The 18,102-nt window shown below is 49.0% G+C and overlaps 1 protein-coding gene across 1 annotated transcript in view; it reads right to left on the bottom strand.

Moving 5' to 3' along the window:
- Nucleotides 1-18,102, bottom strand: part of LOC149468101 (uncharacterized) — a 94,134-nt gene that overhangs the window by 18,817 nt on the left and 57,215 nt on the right. The window contains 1 exon segment of the mRNA XM_089670670.1: nucleotides 16,315-16,577. Within this exon segment, the coding sequence (XP_089526796.1) occupies nucleotides 16,315-16,577 (263 nt within the window).

Raw genomic sequence — 18,102 nt, 5'->3', positions numbered from 1 at the left:
TTAACTTCTTATTACCTCCTCTGCTGCCACTTCCAGCAACATCTCCTCTCTACTTCCTCCCGCCTCACCTCTCACCTGGAACTTCCCATTTATACCTGACATCACTTCCTGACTGTATTCCATAGAAGTGAGATCACCATCTTGTCCAGTTTAGAGTAAGCACAGCCCCGAGAAACGTCCCCTAATAACCATTCCTGCATTGTATCTACCTTACAGGGATACCACAGAAGTTCCAAAATTAAAAATAAATAAATTAAATAAAACTATTATGCAGCCAAATGTTTAACAAAGATATTTTTTACATATAGAAAAGTCTTAAAGATACAGAACACAAGATAAAAACAAAGGTATACATAATAAAACAGAGACCTCCAAAACTGATCCTTTGGGTAAAAAAAATGCAAAAATACATCCTAATGTATAAAAATATCTATCAATCCACTGATAATGAAGATGTTAGACATAAATGACAAGGATGTAATGGTCACAGAGGAATGGTGGTGGAGATCTCTCACAGTAAGAACACTTCCTTGAATGGTTCTATAAATAAAGAATGAATCCTGGAGGGAATAAAGCTGTAAAGCAATAAATAATATATAAACTGGGCCATCCACTTCATCCATAAAGACATTGTGATTGAAGATCTTCTAGATCACATAGAAGGAGGACTCATCCATGATTTCATACATTTGTTTGGAAGGATAGAACAATCCTCAGAAGGGAACATGTAGGATGACAGGAAAGGCTCCTGACTGGTGAGATCCTCCAAACATAATGATGACATCCATGAACTGGAGCGAGCTCGTTGGGGTGATAAAGCCAATCTGGAAACACTGTGTAGACGTTCTCCAAGAACTCAGCACACTCCAGGTGTGGAGAAAGTCTCCAGGTGGGTTTAGCCTGTCATTTATCATAGGTAGAAATGTCCACACATGGACTTCCACAGGGACCCCGAGACTACATATAGATCCTGTACAGTGTCCCCTGTAATGAATTGCTTCCCACCCGGCCTATAGCAGAAGGACAGATACAAAGAAACATACAGAGAGCGCACCGGCCTAGTGCATTACCTAAATGACATTTATTAATAAAAGTAGCAGATAGTGATATACTCACAGACAACAATGATGTAAAAGCTCATCATAAAGAACAGCAATATCCAGTGATATCCAGTCCTCCTGATGTGGTGATCCCCACAGGAACTCTGGGCCTCCAATAGACTAATGCGTTTCGGGGACTTGCCCCTTCCTCAGAGCCTGCATGCACAGTGTCTGTAACCTCTTTATAAATGGTCGGATATCGAGTCAAAGTGCTGCAGACGGGTTGTCACCTCCTCACCCAGAGGCAGGGACAGCGCCAATGAGTACCACCCACAACAAGCATAGAAGTCTATGAATGAATGATAACGATGGATGACAATACATGTACACAAGTCTTTGTGAAAACAGTGAAACACACAAAGGACACGGTATAAAATCTGTGTGAACGGTACACCATGGCCAAGGAAGACATGTGCATGTGTAGAATCAAATATGTCACACGTATGTACCACCTATCATGTATATGTACGTCCTGTGCTGCATCCGTGCCAACCTCCATGTGCACCACAGTGGGCAAACATGAGCTTGCAAAAGGGGTGAGGGGGATAAGTATGGCGGGTTACCATTTGTTTTGTGTCTGGTGTGGGGGGGTGTGGACAGTGGAAGAATGATTAACACCGGGGTTCTAGCTTGTAGGATAGCTGGAGGAATCCTAGAAGGGTGTGCTAATTGATAGACAGCTCCCCAACCCTTAGAGTGCACCAGATTGTATATAAGATTTGTATCTGCCTGTGTGTGGTCAGCCAGCTGGATTGAAGTAGAGTCTCCCTCTAGTGGTGATCAGGGGTAGTGCAGGCTGTGAAAGTGTATCACAGCCAGTCTTATATGCTCAAAGTCCCCCTCATTCCCTCTTTATCTCAGTCACAGACCACGCCTCGGTTATCTAGTTGCCGTGGGTGTGTGTTTGGTCCGTGACACTATTATAAATGGCTGTCACCACAGGGACACACAGGAACAGCTGTTTCCTATTTGTTCCATTCACACTGCAGTTCAGCCTAAGCCTGCTCTGCAAGGTGCTGCCATACAATGTATACATTCTGCAATTTATCGTAGTACACCATCCCACATGGCACTGCAATGTCAGGAATCACACCAAATTGCATCCGCCGACATTGCAGGGAATGAATTGTACATTTTTTACACTTCAAGTAAAGCTAGTACAAAACAAAGAAGGAAGGAGGAATGGTGTGAATTGGCCCTTAGACATGGCTTTGGTTCCAGCTGACACAGCACGGCTCGGGGAAAGGTTGTACATAGACATGATCAGGACACTCTTTCATGGTGTAAGGTCCATCACCTCTTCTTCCAGTCATGTGACCAGAGGGTCCCAGAGGACGAGGACCATTCCCTGCTACAGGGCTCCAAGTACTCATCAGTGAGGGACACTCACTTCCAGAGACTCTCCACTCTCATCCCTGACTTCACTTCTAGAGACTCTCCGCTCTCATCCCCGACTTCACTTCCAGAGACTCTCCACTCTCATCCCAGACTTCACTTCTAGAGACTCTCCGCTCTCATCCCAGACTTCACTTCCAGAGACTCTACGCTCTCATCCCCGACTTCACTTCTAGAGACTCTCCGCTCTCATCCCCGACTTCACTTCCAGAGACTCTCCACTCTCATCCCAGACTTCACTTCTAGAGACTCTCCGCTCTCTTCCCCGACTTCACTTCCAGAGACTATCCGCTCTCATCCCCGACTTCACTTCCAGAGACTCTCCGCTCTCATCCCCGACTTCACTTCCAGAGACTCTCCGCTCTCATCCCCGACTTCACTTCCAGAGACTCTCCACTCTCATCCCTGACTTCACTTCTAGAGACTCTCTGCTCTCATCCCCGACTTCACTTCCAATGACTCTCCGCTCTCATCCCCGACTTCACTTCCAGAGTTCTATCGGGAGAAGAGGAGCCAATGATGGAAATAGCAGCACAACATGTGACAGCATGCCATAGACTGAGAGGGACAGGAAACACTGAGGACATAAAAATCCTTTACATGGACTCTTCCCCTATACCCCCTTATATTGCCCCTTATCCCCTCCCCTATACCTCCTTATACTGCCCCTTATCCCCTCCCCCTCCCCTATACCTCCTTATACTGCCCCTTATCCCCTCCCCCTTCCCATACAAACTGCTTTGGCAATGGTAAAATGTTATTTGGTCCTGCCAATAAAGCTCATTTAAAAAGGAAGGAGAGAGGAGACTGAAAGAGAGATGGGGGGAGAGAAGAGAACATTTCAAGACAGAGTGAATGGCAAGGGAGAGAGAGTGGAAGAAAGAGGGGAGAGGGAGGAGAGAGAGAGGAAGGTTGCGGGAAGAGGAGATCCAGAGAAAGTGGGTGAGAGAGAAGAAAAGAGAGGGGGAGATAGAAACAGAAGAGGGGGGAGAGAGAGGGGGAAGAGAGAGAAAGAGAGAGGGGGGAGAGAGAGAGGGGGAAGAGAGAGAAAGAGAGAGGGGGAGAGAGAGACAGAAGAGAGAGGGGGAGAGAAGAAAATTAGAAGAGATTGAATGGCAAGGGAGAGGGTGAGAAAGAGAGAAGGGGGGGGGGATAGGGAGAAAAGGGTAAAAGAAATAGGGCGAGAGAAGAGAGAATTACAAGAGAGGGGAGAAAAAGAGAGGAGAGAGGACAAAAAGAAAGGAAGAAAGAATTACAAGATAGAGAGAGGAGACAGAGAGAGGGAGAAAGGGAAAGAACAGAGAGGGTGAGAGAGAGCGAGATGGAGGAGGAGGGAGGGTGATAGAGAGCGAGATGGAGGAGGAGGGAGCGTGAGAGAGAGCGAGATGGAGGAGGAGGGAGGGTGAGAGAGAGCGAGATGGAGGAGGAGGGAGGGTGAGAGAGGGGGAGAGAAATGGAGAAGGGGGAGGGTGAGAGAAAGAGATGGAGGAGAAGGGAGGGTGAGAGAGAGAGATGGGGAGGAGGGAGGGTGAGAGAGAGAGATGGGGAGGACGGAGGGGGAGAGATGGAGGAGGAGGGAGAGAGAGATGGAGGAGGAGGGAGGGTGAGAGAGAGATGGATGAGAAGGGATGGAGAGACATGGAGGAGGAGGGAGGGTGAGAGAGAGAGATGGAGGAGGAGGGAGGTTGTGGTAGAGATGGAGGAGGAGGGAGGTTGTGAGAAGGGAGGGAGAGAGATGGAGGAGGAGGGAGGTTGTGGTAGAGAGATGGAGGAGGAGGGAGTGAGAGAGATGGAGGAGGAGGGAGGGAGAGAGATGGAGGAGGAGGGAGGGAGGGAGAGAGAGATGGAGGAGGAGGGAGGGAGAGAGATGGAGGAGGATGGGGGTTGTGAAAGAGGGATGTAGGAGGGAGGGTGAGAGAGAGAGATGCAGGAGGAGGGAGGGTGAGAGAGAGAGAGAAGAGAAGATGGGAAGGAGAGAGAAGAGATGGAGGGGAAGGGAGAGAGAAGAGAGAGATGGAGGAGGAGGAAGGTTGTGCAATAGATGGAGGAGGAGCGAGGGTGAAAGAGAGCTATGGAGGAGGAAGGGAGAGCTATGGAGGGGGGGGGGGAGAGAGAGAGAGAGAGAGATGGAAGAGGAGGGAGGGAGAGAGAGCGATGGAGGAGGAGGGAGGGAGAGAGAGCGATGGAGGAGGAGAGAGGATGAGAGAAAGAGATGGAGGGGAAGGGAGGGTGAGAGAGAGAGATGGACAAGGGAGGGAGAGAGAGAGATGGAAGAGGAGGGAGGGAGATGGAGGAGGAGGGAGGGAGAGAGAGAGATGGAGGAGGAGGGAGGGAGAGAGAGAGAGAGATGGAAGAGGAGGAAGGGAGAGAGATGGAGGAGGAGGGAGGGAGAGATGGAGGAGGAGGGAGGGAGAAACATGGAGGAGGTGGGAGGGTGAGAGAGAGAGAGAGAGAGAGAGAGAGAGAGAGAGAGAGAGAGAGATATGGAGGAGGGGGGAGAGAGATATGGAGGAGAAGGGAGGGAGAGAGATGGAGGAGGAGGGAGGTTGTGGTAGAGAGATGGAGGAGGAGGGAGGGGGAGAGATGGAGGAGGAGGGAGGGGGAGAGATGGAGGATGTGGGAGGGAGAGAGATGGAGGAGGAGGGAGGGAGAGAGAGAGAGAGAGATGGAGGAGGGAGAGAGAGATGGAGGAGGGAGGGAGAGAGATGGAGGAGGAGGGGGGGTTGTGAAAGAGAGATGGAGGAGGAGGGAGGGTGAGAGAGAGAGATGGAGCAGGAGGGAGGGGGAGAGATGGAAGAAGAGAGAAGGAGAGATGGAGGAGGAGGGAGGGAGAGACATGGAGGAGGAGGGAGGGAGAGAGAGATGGAGGAGGGGGGAGGGGGAGGGAGAGAGATGGAGGAGAAGGGAGGGAGAGAGATGGAGGAGGATGGAGGTTGTGGTAGAGAGATGGAGGAGGAGGGAGGGGGAAAGATGGAGGAGGAGGGAGGGATAGAGATGGAGGAGGAGAGGGAGAGAGCGAGAGAAGAGGAGGGAGGGTGAGAGCGAGAGATGATGAGGAAGGAGGGTGAGAGAGATAGAGGAGATAGGAAGGAGAGAGAAGAGATGGAGGGGAAGGGAGAGAGAAGAGAGAGATGGAGGAGGAGGGAGGTTGTGGTAGAGACATGGAGTAAGGAGGGAGGGAGAGACATGGAGGAGGAGGGACGGTGAGAGAGAGATGGAGGAGGGGGGAGGGTGAGGGAGAGAGATGGAGGAGAAGAGAGGGAGAGAGATGGAGGAGGACGGAGGTTGTGTTAGAGAGATGGAGGAGAAGGGAGGGGGAAAGATGGAGGAGGAGGGAGGGAGAGAGATGGAGGAGGAGGGAGGGAGAGAGATGGAGGAGGAGAGGGAGAGAGAGAGAGAAGAGGAGGGAGGGTGAGAGCGAGAGATGATGAGGAAGGAGGGTGAGAGAGATAGAGGAGATAGGAAGGAGAGAGAAGAGATGGAGGGGAAGGGAGAGAGAAGAGAGAGATGGTGGAGGAGGGAGGTTGTGGTAGAGACATGGAGTAAGGAGGGAGGGAGAGACATGGAGGAGGAGGGACGGTGAGAGAGAGATGGAGGAGGGGGGAGGGGGAGGGAGAGAGATGGAGGAGAAGAGAGGGAGAGAGATGGAGGAGGACGGAGGTTGTGTTAGAGAGATGGAGGAGGAGGGAGGGGGAAAGATGGAGGAGGAGGGAGGGAGAGAGATGGAGGAGGAGAGGGAGAGAGCGAGAGAAGAGGAGGGAGGGTGAGAGCGAGAGATGATGAGGAAGGAGGGTGAGAGAGGTAGAGGAGATGGGAAGGAGAGAGAAGAGATGGAGGGAAAGGGAGAGAGAAGAGAGAGATGGAGGAGGAGGGAGGTTGTGCAATAGATGGAGGAGGAGAGAGGGTGAAAGAGAGCTATGGAGGAGGAAGGGAGAGATATGGAGGAGGGAGAGATATAGAGGAGAGAGATATAGAGGAGATATATATATATATATATATATATATATATATAGAGAGAGAGAGAGAGAGAAGAGAGAGAGAGAGAGAGAGAGAGAGAGAGAGAGAGATATGGACGAGGGAGGGAGAGAGAGAGATGGGGGAGGGAGGGAGGGAGAGAGATTGGGAAGAAGGGAGGGAGAGAGAAATGGAGAGGAGAGGGAGAGAGAGATGGAGAAGGGAGGGAAATAGATGGAGGAGGGAGGTAGAGAGATGGAGGAGAAGGAGGGAAGGAAGGAGTGAGAGAGAGGTGGAGAAGGAGGGAAGGAGATAGAGAGATATGGAGGATGGAGGGAGTGAGATGGAGGAAGAGGGACGGTGAGAGCGAGATGGAGGAGGATGGAGGGTGAGAGCGAGATGGAGGAAGAGGGACGGTGAGAGCGAGATGGAGGAGGATGGAGAGTGAGAGCGAGATGGAGGAGGATGGAGGGTGAGAGCGAGATGGAGGAGGATGGAGTGTGAGAGCGAGATGGAGGAGGATGGAGTGTGAGAGCGAGATGGAGAAGGGAGGATGAGAGCGAGATGGAGGAGGAGGGATGCAGAGAGAGATGGAGGAGGGAGAAAGAGAGAGAGATGGAGGAGGAGGGAGAGAGAGAGATGTAGGAGGAGGGAGAGAGAGAGATGTAGGAGAAGGGAGAGCGAGAGATATAGGAGGAGGGAGAGAGAGATGTAGGAGGAGGGAGAGAGATGTAGGAGGAGGGAGAGAGATGTAGGAGGAGGGAGAGAGATGTAGGAGGAGGGAGAGAGAGAGATATGCAGGAGGAGGGAGAGAGATGGAAGAGGAGGAGGAGGGAGAGAGAGAGAGAGATGGAGGAGGAGGGAGAGAGAGAGATGCAGGAGGAGGGAGAGAGAGATGGAGGAGGGAGATAGAGGAGGAGGATGGAGAGAGATGACAGAAGAGAGAGAATAAAGGAGAAGAGCAATAAAGAAAGAGAGGGAGCGGAAAGAGAATTGGGAGAGGTGGGGGTGCCCTTGCTGCAAATATCCCTCCCCGGTGCCTATTCTCCAGATTACCTTCTCCTAATCAAATTTCTTTGCTTCTCCGGCCAACTTGGCTCCTTCTACACCCAGCTGCGACATTCGTTTCTCAGACAAATGTGGTGGTCTTGGGAAAGGTTGCGTTTCAGTGGCACCCAATGGCAGTCGGCAGCAGGAGGCGGCTCAGCTGTCACCCTAGTTAACCCTTTGGTCTCCCTTTCCTGGTCACATTGGCAGTTTCTGGCTGTTTCCTTCCTGCTGCATCTACTGTCAGTGACAAACGTCAGCATATTTGTGGTGGGATCACTTCTCTCGGACAGTCACAGACAGATGTAACAATGATGGATTTTAGAAAGTGTCCATGAATTTATAGATGGAGTGACAACCCTGTCAGGGAATCCTAGTAGATGACAGACTGACCAATAGCATACAATTCGAAATCCAAAACAAATGTTGTGCAGCACTTCACCTATAAAGTGTCAATATATTCAGAAATCCTTTCCACAGCAAACAATCGGCGATATACCAAACATGGCCATATGCTGATTATAAAAGAGGTGCTAAATGCAATACTGTGATGTCAAAGACGTCAGAAAGGTCACACAGCTCAATGGGGTTTATTTACTAAAGTCCATTCACTCAGAATCTGGTGGTGCTGTGCATGGCAGCCAATCAGCTTCTACCTTCAGCTTGTTCATTGAAGCTTTAGCAATAAAAGCTGGAAGCTGATTGGTTTCTGTGCAGAAGTGCACGACTTTCTGAGTGAAGCAGCTTTAGTAAATACACCCCAATGTGGAAATGTAGGATATGTAGTGCTGTAGTAAATTTGATTAATCACAAAATTACAAATAAAAGTGCTAGAATGAGAAATGTCTGTGTCACTCATAAAACAAAGCAATAAACAATGTCAGCAAAAAAAGTGCAAAAAATTCACCAAAAAATGAAGTGTCCAATATTTAAATGCATCCCAAAGCTGTATCAACACTGGTGCCTGTAAAGTGCCAAATTCTTCACCACTTCAAACCACCACATATGTTTGCTCTGGAGTGCCCCTTTAAAAGTGCTCAGCACTGGTTTACATGGACTTGTGAGGGATATTTCAGGGAAGATCTGCTCTGGGGATTCACAATTCCTCCTTGTCCTCCAATAGATGGCCAGCAGGAGCTACAGGGGCGGACAAACCATCATCATATGTACTGAAATACGGGAGACACAGACCAGAAAAGATCCAGAATTTTGTCCCATTTTAGTCCCATCATACTCCTGGGATATGAGTCTGTTACACCTCCAGTCATTCCACATATATACCAGATACATATCTCCTGTAGAAAAGTCCTGACACCTCTACTTGTATGAGGGGGGAATGTTGCTGTGGGGGCTGTCCTGCACCAGACTACATACCCAGGGTGGTACCACTGCTCCACCTGTAGGGGACCTGGGCACACAGGAGGGTCCAAACTGGGAGGAGGATCGACTCAGTGGGGGTTCATTACAGGAACCATGCCCTGTGCAGCTCTCTGCAGCAGCAGAAAGCTGGTGTCTCCCCCTCTCCCTTTCAGCTGCTGGAGGGAGAGACACACAGGGCATAGTTCCTATAGTAGCCCCCTCCTGCTGCACCGATCCCCCTCCTTGTCCTGCACACTTCAGATTCCCTTTTGTGTGCCCCCCCACCCAGCAGCTCTGCTGCCTTCCCTGTCGCACCAGCAGCTGCAGGTACACAGGAGCACCTGTCAGGATGGAGAACGGTGGAAGAGGCCGCTAAATATGTCCTTTACCAGCCCCTTCTTTTCGTGAATGAATGGACACAGTGTGCGATTGGTAATGTTTGCTCATGTGTTCACTGAGAACTGAGCATAGTAAGCTGGATTTCCTAGGCTTCAATTGATGAACCAACAAAAGCCTCTGTCTCCTGTTTATTCATCAGCAGTGCAGCTGAGGCTACAAAGGAATCCAAGAACTATGAGCGGCGGCTGTGTTCATACAGCTGCTGCCTCACCAATAGCATAACATAGGCTGCCTGTACACAGCAATAGCCACATAAAAACAAAACACTGATTGACACTGTACAGACCACAGCACCTCCAGTATGTGAATGAGTATGAGGAGGACATGGGATGGGGGAGATGAGACTGGAAGAGGAGGAGGGAGAGGAGAGGACATGGGAAGGAGAAGAAGGAGGAGATGGGATGGGGGAGATGAGACTGGAAGAGGAGGAGGGGGAGGACATGGGATGGAGAAGGAGGAGGACATGGAATAGGGGAGTCAGGACTGGAGCAGGAGGAGATGGGAGGGACTACAGGAAGAGGAGATGGAAGTAGAGAAGGAGGAGGACATGGGATAGGGGAGTCGGGACTGGAGCAGGAGGAGATGGGACTACAGGAAGAGGAGATGGAAGTAGAGAAGAAGGAGGAGGACATGGGATAGGGGATTTGGGACTGGAGCAGGAGGAGATGGGACTAGAGGAAAAGGAGATGGGAGTAGAGAAGGAGGAGGAGGACATGGGATAGGGGATTCAGGACTGGAGCAGGAGGAGATAGGACTAGAGGAAAAGGAGATGGGAGTAGAGAAGAAGGAGGAGGACATGGGATAGGGCAGTTGGGACTGGAGCAGGAGGAGATGGGACTACAGGAAGAGGAGATGAAAGTAGAGAAGAAGGAGGAGGACATGGGATAGGGGATTCGGGACTGGAGCAGGAGGAGATGGGACTAGAGGAAGAGGAGATGGGAGTAGAGAAGGAGGACATGGGATATGGGAGATGAGATTGGAAGAGGAGGAGGAGGGGGAGGACATGGGATGGAGAAGGAGGAGGACATGGATTAGGGGAGTTGGGACTGGAGCAGGAGGAGATGGGACAAGAGGAAGAGGAGATGGGAGTAGAGAAGAAGAAGGACATGGGAAGGAGGATATATTAGGTTGTAAGAGTGGTAAAATAAAAGTGGGTGCACAGAAGGACTTGGGTGGGATGGCCAGTGGGTGAGCCCTGGGGAATGTTGGTGGTCAGGCCTGGGGAGACCCAGGTCTAAAGCTGTGTAAGGGGCCTCAAAATTTCTTATGGCTGCCCTATACATAGCTGTTAGTGGTGACATTGGCTGAGTGACATCCTTTAGCTGGAGATCACTGACTCACACAATGAACTCTGCACCGGTCTTCTCCAGCAATCTACATACAGCAATGTGCAGCACTACAGTATATGTCAGAGCTATATAAATGTGTAACAATAGTGTGTGACTGGGGGGGACATTACAATGTCCTAGATTGTAAGCTCCAAGGAGCAGGGCCCTCGAACCCCTCGTGTATCACATTGTATTGTTACTGTACGGTCTCATGTATTGTCTCCCATTGTAATGTACAGCGCTGAGCGAACTATTGGCGCTTTATAAATACTGTATAATAATAATAATTAGAGTGTACATTTTTGTTTATTTAAAATCTTGCAAAATAAAGCTTGTTAATAAAACCATACTTAAATGTATACAAAAAATAAAATAAATCTATACATATATAAAAAAACAAACAAACAAGCTCACATCAGCAAATAACAGAACAAAACATGTTATGATCACTTACTGATTTTATGCTGGAGACATTAATGGTCACCACCTTCAAAGGAGTAGGAACCGCCATCAGGATGATTGAGGTACACGTTTCTTAGCCTGCTTACCCCCTTCCCTACCTGGAGACCCGACACGCTTCAGTGTCCTCTGTGATTCCTCCTCCATGGAAACCACCAACTCATCACCTGAAGAACCCTCATCCTCCACCTCAAAAGCATTTGACACCTCCACCCTCATTGGTTCCGGAACACTGACATCTTTCCTCCTCCTCTGCTTCTTACCCATTTTTCTTTTAGCCTCCAACCATTCTTTATCCTCATTTGACAGTCCTGATGGCAGTACCCCTTCCCTCCCACTCCTCAGGATATCCTCTGCCAACCCCCCCATCACCCAACCCACCTTCCACATCATTCACCAAGCATTCTACACCAGCCAGCTTCATCCCCTTCCCACCACTATCATCAATTCCATCACTCACTCCACCCCTCGGCATCTGCTGACCTCCAGCTGCATTTCTGCCATGCCGAGGAAGTGGGGTCGGTGCCACCATACGTGCTGGTCCAGCACCCTTCACTATTCTAGGAGAACCAACAGGTTTAGACAGACTTGTCAACCACACTTTCTGACACTGACTGGGGAACCACAGATGGGGGGGACACTGACACATCAGATGGCCTCACAGACACAGATTCTGATGGGACAGAGACAGTAGGGTCCCCTGGTACAACCTCAGCCAACTAAGACTCTTCCCTATCCAGGTGGAAGAACTCCTCCACTAACTGTGGCTTATTGTGCATAGCCTCGGGGCTCTGGTTATAAGGGTCACCAATCTGATCACACAGGTTACATCTAATGATCTTACAATCTCTTGGCAGATGTCCCAGGCCCTGACACAAAGATCACTTCTACTCTGGACAGGAGGAGAAATATCCTTTGGCTCCATGTTTATGGCATAGATTAGACTGTCCAGGGTAGAAGACAGTAATCCTATCTCTACCAATAAGGGCAGAGGAGGGAAAATGCTGGACCACATTCCCAATCACTCTCAACCTCATTGCCACCTACCATCCCCCTTCCATATTCCTCAATCTTCCACACCGTCCATCCACCCGTCCATATTCTTCCATCATCCACACCGAACATCCACCCGTCCATATTCCTCTATCATCCACAACGAGCATCCCCCTTCCATATTCCTCTATCTTCCACACTGACCATCCACCCGCCAATATTCCTCCATCATCCACACCAACCATCCACCCCTCCATATTCTTCCATTATCCACACCGACCATTTACCCATCCATATTCCTCTATCATCCACACCGAGCATCCACCCATCCATATTCCTCTATCATCCACACCAACCATCCACCCCTCCATATTCTTCCATCATCCACACCAACCATTTACCCATCCATATTCCTCTATCATCCACACCGAGCATCCACCCGTCCATATTCCTCTATCATCCACACCGAGCATCCACACATCCATATTCCTCTATCATCCACACCGAGCATCCACCCGTCCATATTCCTCCATCATCCACACCAACCATCCACCCCTCCATATTCTTCCATCATCCACACCGACCATTTACCCATCCATATTCCTCTATCATCCACACCGAGCATCCACCCGTCCATATTCCTCTATCATCCACACCGAGCATCCACCCGTCCATATTCCTCTATCATCCACACCGAGCATCCACCCGTCCATATTCCTCTATCATCCACACCGACCATCCACCTGTCCATATTCCTCTATCATCCACCCATCCATATTCCTCTATCATCCACACCGAGCATCCACCCATCCATATTCCTCTATCATCCACCCATCCATATTCCTCTATCATCCACACCGAGCATCCACCCATCCATATTCCTCTATCATCCACACCGAGCATCCACACATCCATATTCCTCTATCATCCACACCGAGCATCCACCCGTCCATATTCCTCTATTATCCACACCGAGCATCCACCCATCCATATTCCTCTATCATCCACCCGTCCATATTCCTCTATCATCCACACCGAGCATCCACCCATCCATATTCCTCTATCATCCACCCGTCCATATTCCTCTATCATCCACACCGAGCATCCACCCATCCATATTCCTCTATCATCCACCCGTCCATATTCTTCTATCATCCACACCGAGCATCCACCTGTCCATATTTCTCTATCATCCACACCGACCATCCACCTGTCTATATTCCTCTATCATCCACACATCCATATTCCTCTATCATCCACACCGACCATCCACCTGTCCATATTCCTTTATCATCCACACTGACCATCCACCTGTCCATATTCCTCTATCATCCACACCGAGCATCCACCCATCCATATTCCTCTATCATCCACACCAACCATCCACCCCTCCATATTCTTCCATCATCCACACCGAGCATCCACCCGTCCATATTCCTCCATCATCCACACCAACCATCCACCCCTCCATATTCTTCCATCATCCACACCGACCATTTACCCATCCATATTCCTCTATCATCCACACCGAGCATCCACCCGTCCATATTCCTCTATCATCCACACCGAGCATCCACCCGTCCATATTCCTCTATCATCCACACTGAGCATCCACACATCCATATTCCTCTATCATCCACACCGAGCATCCACACATCCATATTCCTCTATCATCCACACCGACCATCCACCTGTCCATATTCCTCTATCATCCACCCATCCATATTCCTCTATCATCCACACCGAGCATCCACCCATCCATATTCCTCTATCATCCACCCATCCATATTCCTCTATCATCCACACCGAGCATCCACCCATCCATATTCCTCTATCATCCACACCGAGCATCCACCCATCCATATTCCTCTATCATCCACACCGAGCATCCACACATCCATATTCCTCTATCATCCACACCGAGCATCCACCCGTCCATATTCCTCTATTATCCACACCGAGCATCCACCCATCCATATTCCTCTATCATCCACCCGTCCATATTCCTCTATCATCCACACCGAGCATCCACCCATCCATATTCCTCTATCATCCACCCGTCCATATTCTTCTATCATCCACACCGAGCATCCACCTGTCCATATTTCTCTATCATCCACACCGACCATCCACCTGTCTATATTCCTCTATCATCCACACATCCATATTCCTCTATCATCCACACCGACCATCCACCTGTCCATATTCCTTTATCATCCACACTGACCATCCACCTGTCCATATTCCTCTATCATCCACACCGACCATCCACACATCCATATTCTTCTATCATCCACACCGACCATCCACATGCCCATATTCCTCTATCATCCACACCAAGCATCCACCCGTCCATATTCCTCTATCATCCACACATCCATATTCCTCTATCATCCACACCGACCATCCACACGTCCATATTTCTCTATCATCCACACGTCCATATTTCTCTATCATCCACCCGTCCATATTTCTCTATCATCCACCCGTCCATATTCCTCTATCATCCACAATCATTTTTAAGGGACACATTTCCCCACACTTTGTCAACCAGACCCATGAATCCTCCGGAGGTATAGATCCATTCCTAGTCAGAATAATCACATTTTTAATCAAGGGTTGCCATGATATCACCTCGGAGACAAGCCCCTTCCAGTCCGGCTGACCCCTATTCATGTGCTCATATAGTTCCCAAAACAGATGGAGTGATTCTGGACACACAAATGACAAATCATATTCATAGGAACCCATTGGACTGGCTAGGATTCCATGGCTAGGATTCTGTCCACAATTGCCCTCCTGATAGGTGGAAAACCTTCTCCTTCCCACCTGATATGTACCAAATTCCTGCGTTTTGACTAGAAATATTGGGGTTCTAACAATGAAGGTTCTTGTAAACATATATACTGTCATTTTTTTTAAAAAAGAGCTTTTAATGCACTTTGCCGTTTGCTTTCAACAGGAAATGTGGTTTGAAGTTTGTGCCTGTGACGTAAGCATTCACTCGGGGAACTAACCGTCTGCCTTCCTGCTTCAAGTCTAAGAAAAGCATCTTGTGGTCAAACCAGTCTGAACCAGCAACTGTCATGGCGGATGACCACAAGTCTCTATTTTGCAAGGTTTGCTTGAGAGAGTATATAGCAGTGTGCAGAGGGCCACTCAGAATTTCTGGTGTTAATATGTGATTACACCCCTTTAGCACCTGATAAATGCATGCACTAGCTGTTGGGATTGAGCCCAGGGATCTCTTGTTTGTTCTAGTTTGGAGGAGTCACATGATGATAACATCCATTTAACTCCAAGCTTGCTGTGCAGCATAGAAGGATCTGATTGGACTTTCTTTATCAATTTGAACTCACAATCTCATCTGAAAGGACTCGTTTGGGGGCCCCCTAACTGACTCAACAGTTTAAAGGAAGAGGGTGCATTAGATGACAGACCTGCAACTGGCTCCCTTCTAGCAACAGCATGACTTTGTCCCGACACAGCCTTAGCATAGCTCCTACCCAGGACAGATGACACAGAATTGCCAGGTTTAGGCACATTTACCAGCAGATTACCCACCACCTGATCCTCCCTCCTCCCTTCCAGCAGTCCTGCATACCATACTCCCAAATGTACCACAATTACCAGCAGTCCTCTGTCCAGAAAAAACACTTGCTGCATTAGTGCTCCACAGTCTTAGTGTCCATACGGCACTCCTGCTCTGCAGACTTAGTGTCCATGAGGGACTCTTTCTCCTTGTTCTCACAGACAGCAGGAACCTCTTTATCAGGATTCCTGCCTTCCTCTTACTTTCCTTGCTGATTACAAGGGTCTGTCAGCAGACGCAGTCTCTTTCTCTGTAGCAGTAATCACTGGAAAGTCCACCAGACACTGAGATAGACTCTCCATAGGCACTTCCTCAGCAGCATTTTCCTGACCTGTAAGAGTTCCAGCATGTCCTCCATCAGCAGACACTGTAGCCCTGCCGCCATCTTGACCAGGCTTAACAAACTATCATTTCTCCACAACTTTCTCCCTTACAGGCCGAGGGATGACATCCTCCTCCTCATCTTCATCGGATGAGTCAGTGGAAAATCAGAAGTTCCTGCCACTCAAGGGAGATTCCATTTCTTCAATGACTTGCAGCAATCCACCATTTTCCTCAACCTCCTCCTGAGATGACCCAGGCTGCTGGGGAGGGAGGGGGCAGATTCAGACTCTGATGCAATGGATCATGACACTGGGGTAATACTGGGGCCAGCATGTGAAGCCACTTCCTTATCCCCCATCTGTACTGTCGCCATTGCTGTGGTATCCACCCTCTGGCTGGTACTGGCACAAGCACTTTCCTTCATCTGCTGGAACCTTTCCTCATTCTCATACTTCTCTCTGAATGCTCCGCTGCTTTCTGTCAGAGAGGCCACCAAATTCCCCTGCTTCATCAATGCCTCCTCCAGAGACTTCAGCTTGGAGTCTTGCCTCTTACTGCTCCAGGTCTTACCATGGAGAGTTTTCTTTTCCTGAATTCTGCTTTCAGGACAGCAAGCGTCTGCTCCTCCTTAGTAATATGGCGAATTTTGTTCACCACTCTGTCCTAGGAAGCTGGTAAGGACTCGCCCTGCATAGGGCCAAGCCCAGGATCCATGATAACTTGACCATGCGGCTTAGGCCTCAGTCCCTCTGGATCTTCCCCAGCTTCTTCCATCATGGCTGGGGAGAATCTGGAGGGAGAGTCCCAGGATTGGTGTCAGTCCTGGCTGACCCCACAGCAGAGTGAGCCAGCAGCACCTTGCAGAACAGCATCACCTGCTAGAGTGTCAATTTTTGTTTAATAAAAATCTTACAAACAACATAATAAAAACATATTTACATATATACATAAAAAAAATTATATATATATATATATATATATATATATATAATTAAACAAAAACAGCTTACTTCAGCAAAGAAAACAAATTGCTTTTTGCCGGTAAAAAAAAACAAAACAGAACCAAATTGTAATATTATTATTAATATTATTATCTTTATATTGCACCTTAACAAACCCGACCATCACCTAAACCCCCCCTCAGGCTAAGAAACGATTAAACATCAATCCCATGCATGCAGCCTTTTTTCAAAAATCTGATCTTACAAAAATCTAGGGGACGTGAAAGGACAGAAAGAGAAGCCACGCCCCCAGAGACTGACAGACAGCAGCTACAGGGACCTGACATTCCTCCACACCTTTGTCCAGGCTCCCGGCCACCACCTGTCCTTCTCAAGACCCCAAATCCTCCCAACCTCACCCAGAATGTTGTTCACCACCCCCTCGACAGGAAGGACTTTTTTGCGAATGGAAACCTGACACAGCGCATTCCACGTGTAACGGACTACTAGGCTAACTAGAAAAAGTGTTTCAAAATCAAAGTCCTGGTGAGTTTGAAAGGCATCATAAGACCACTCCGCATAACTCAAGCGGGAAAGGAAAGGGATCCCCAGGACCCCACCCGCTTGAAAACTTCTATGTTAAAGGAGCACTGAAACAAGAAATGGTCCATTGTATCCTCCAACCCACCGCACTCCACTCTTGGACAACCACGGTTCTCTGCAGAGTGATTCTTCAGGTTGCCCTTCACATAGAGTCTGCCATGGAACAAGAGCCAGGCCAAATCCTGAAACTTTAAAGGGATTCTCTCCAGATTCATCAAACGCAGACCCCCCCTCATAACCGGGCCTGGGCAATCCCTCAAGGCCATTGGCTCGCTAAAAGCAGTTTCAACAACCCTCCTCTCTAGGACCTTCCTAGGAAGAGACTTAATTTTCTCCACCATCACTCGCCATTGCCGAAGCATTTTCAGGCATGGGGCAACATAAGCCAGGAGCTTACCATGTTGGACCCTCAGGCTTTTTACTGGCCCACCATTCTCCCAGCTCCGCAGAAAAGGCCTAAACAAGGACTGAAAAATACCTACCCACCCAGGTGGTTCCTGTGCCAGCATTCTACCACTATTATGTTTCAAAAACATCAGAGAAAATAAAACCACCGGGTTGACCATACCTAGGCCACCCATCTGCCTGGGAAGGTAGGTTACAGACCT

Source organism: Staurois parvus, unplaced genomic scaffold, assembly GCF_062004578.1.
Source record: "Staurois parvus isolate SC_StPar_1 unplaced genomic scaffold, SC_StPar_1.0 ptg000092l, whole genome shotgun sequence".
In the NCBI taxonomy this organism is placed as follows: domain Eukaryota; kingdom Metazoa; phylum Chordata; class Amphibia; order Anura; family Ranidae; genus Staurois; species Staurois parvus.
This window is presented reverse-complemented; position numbering and strand designations above follow the sequence as displayed.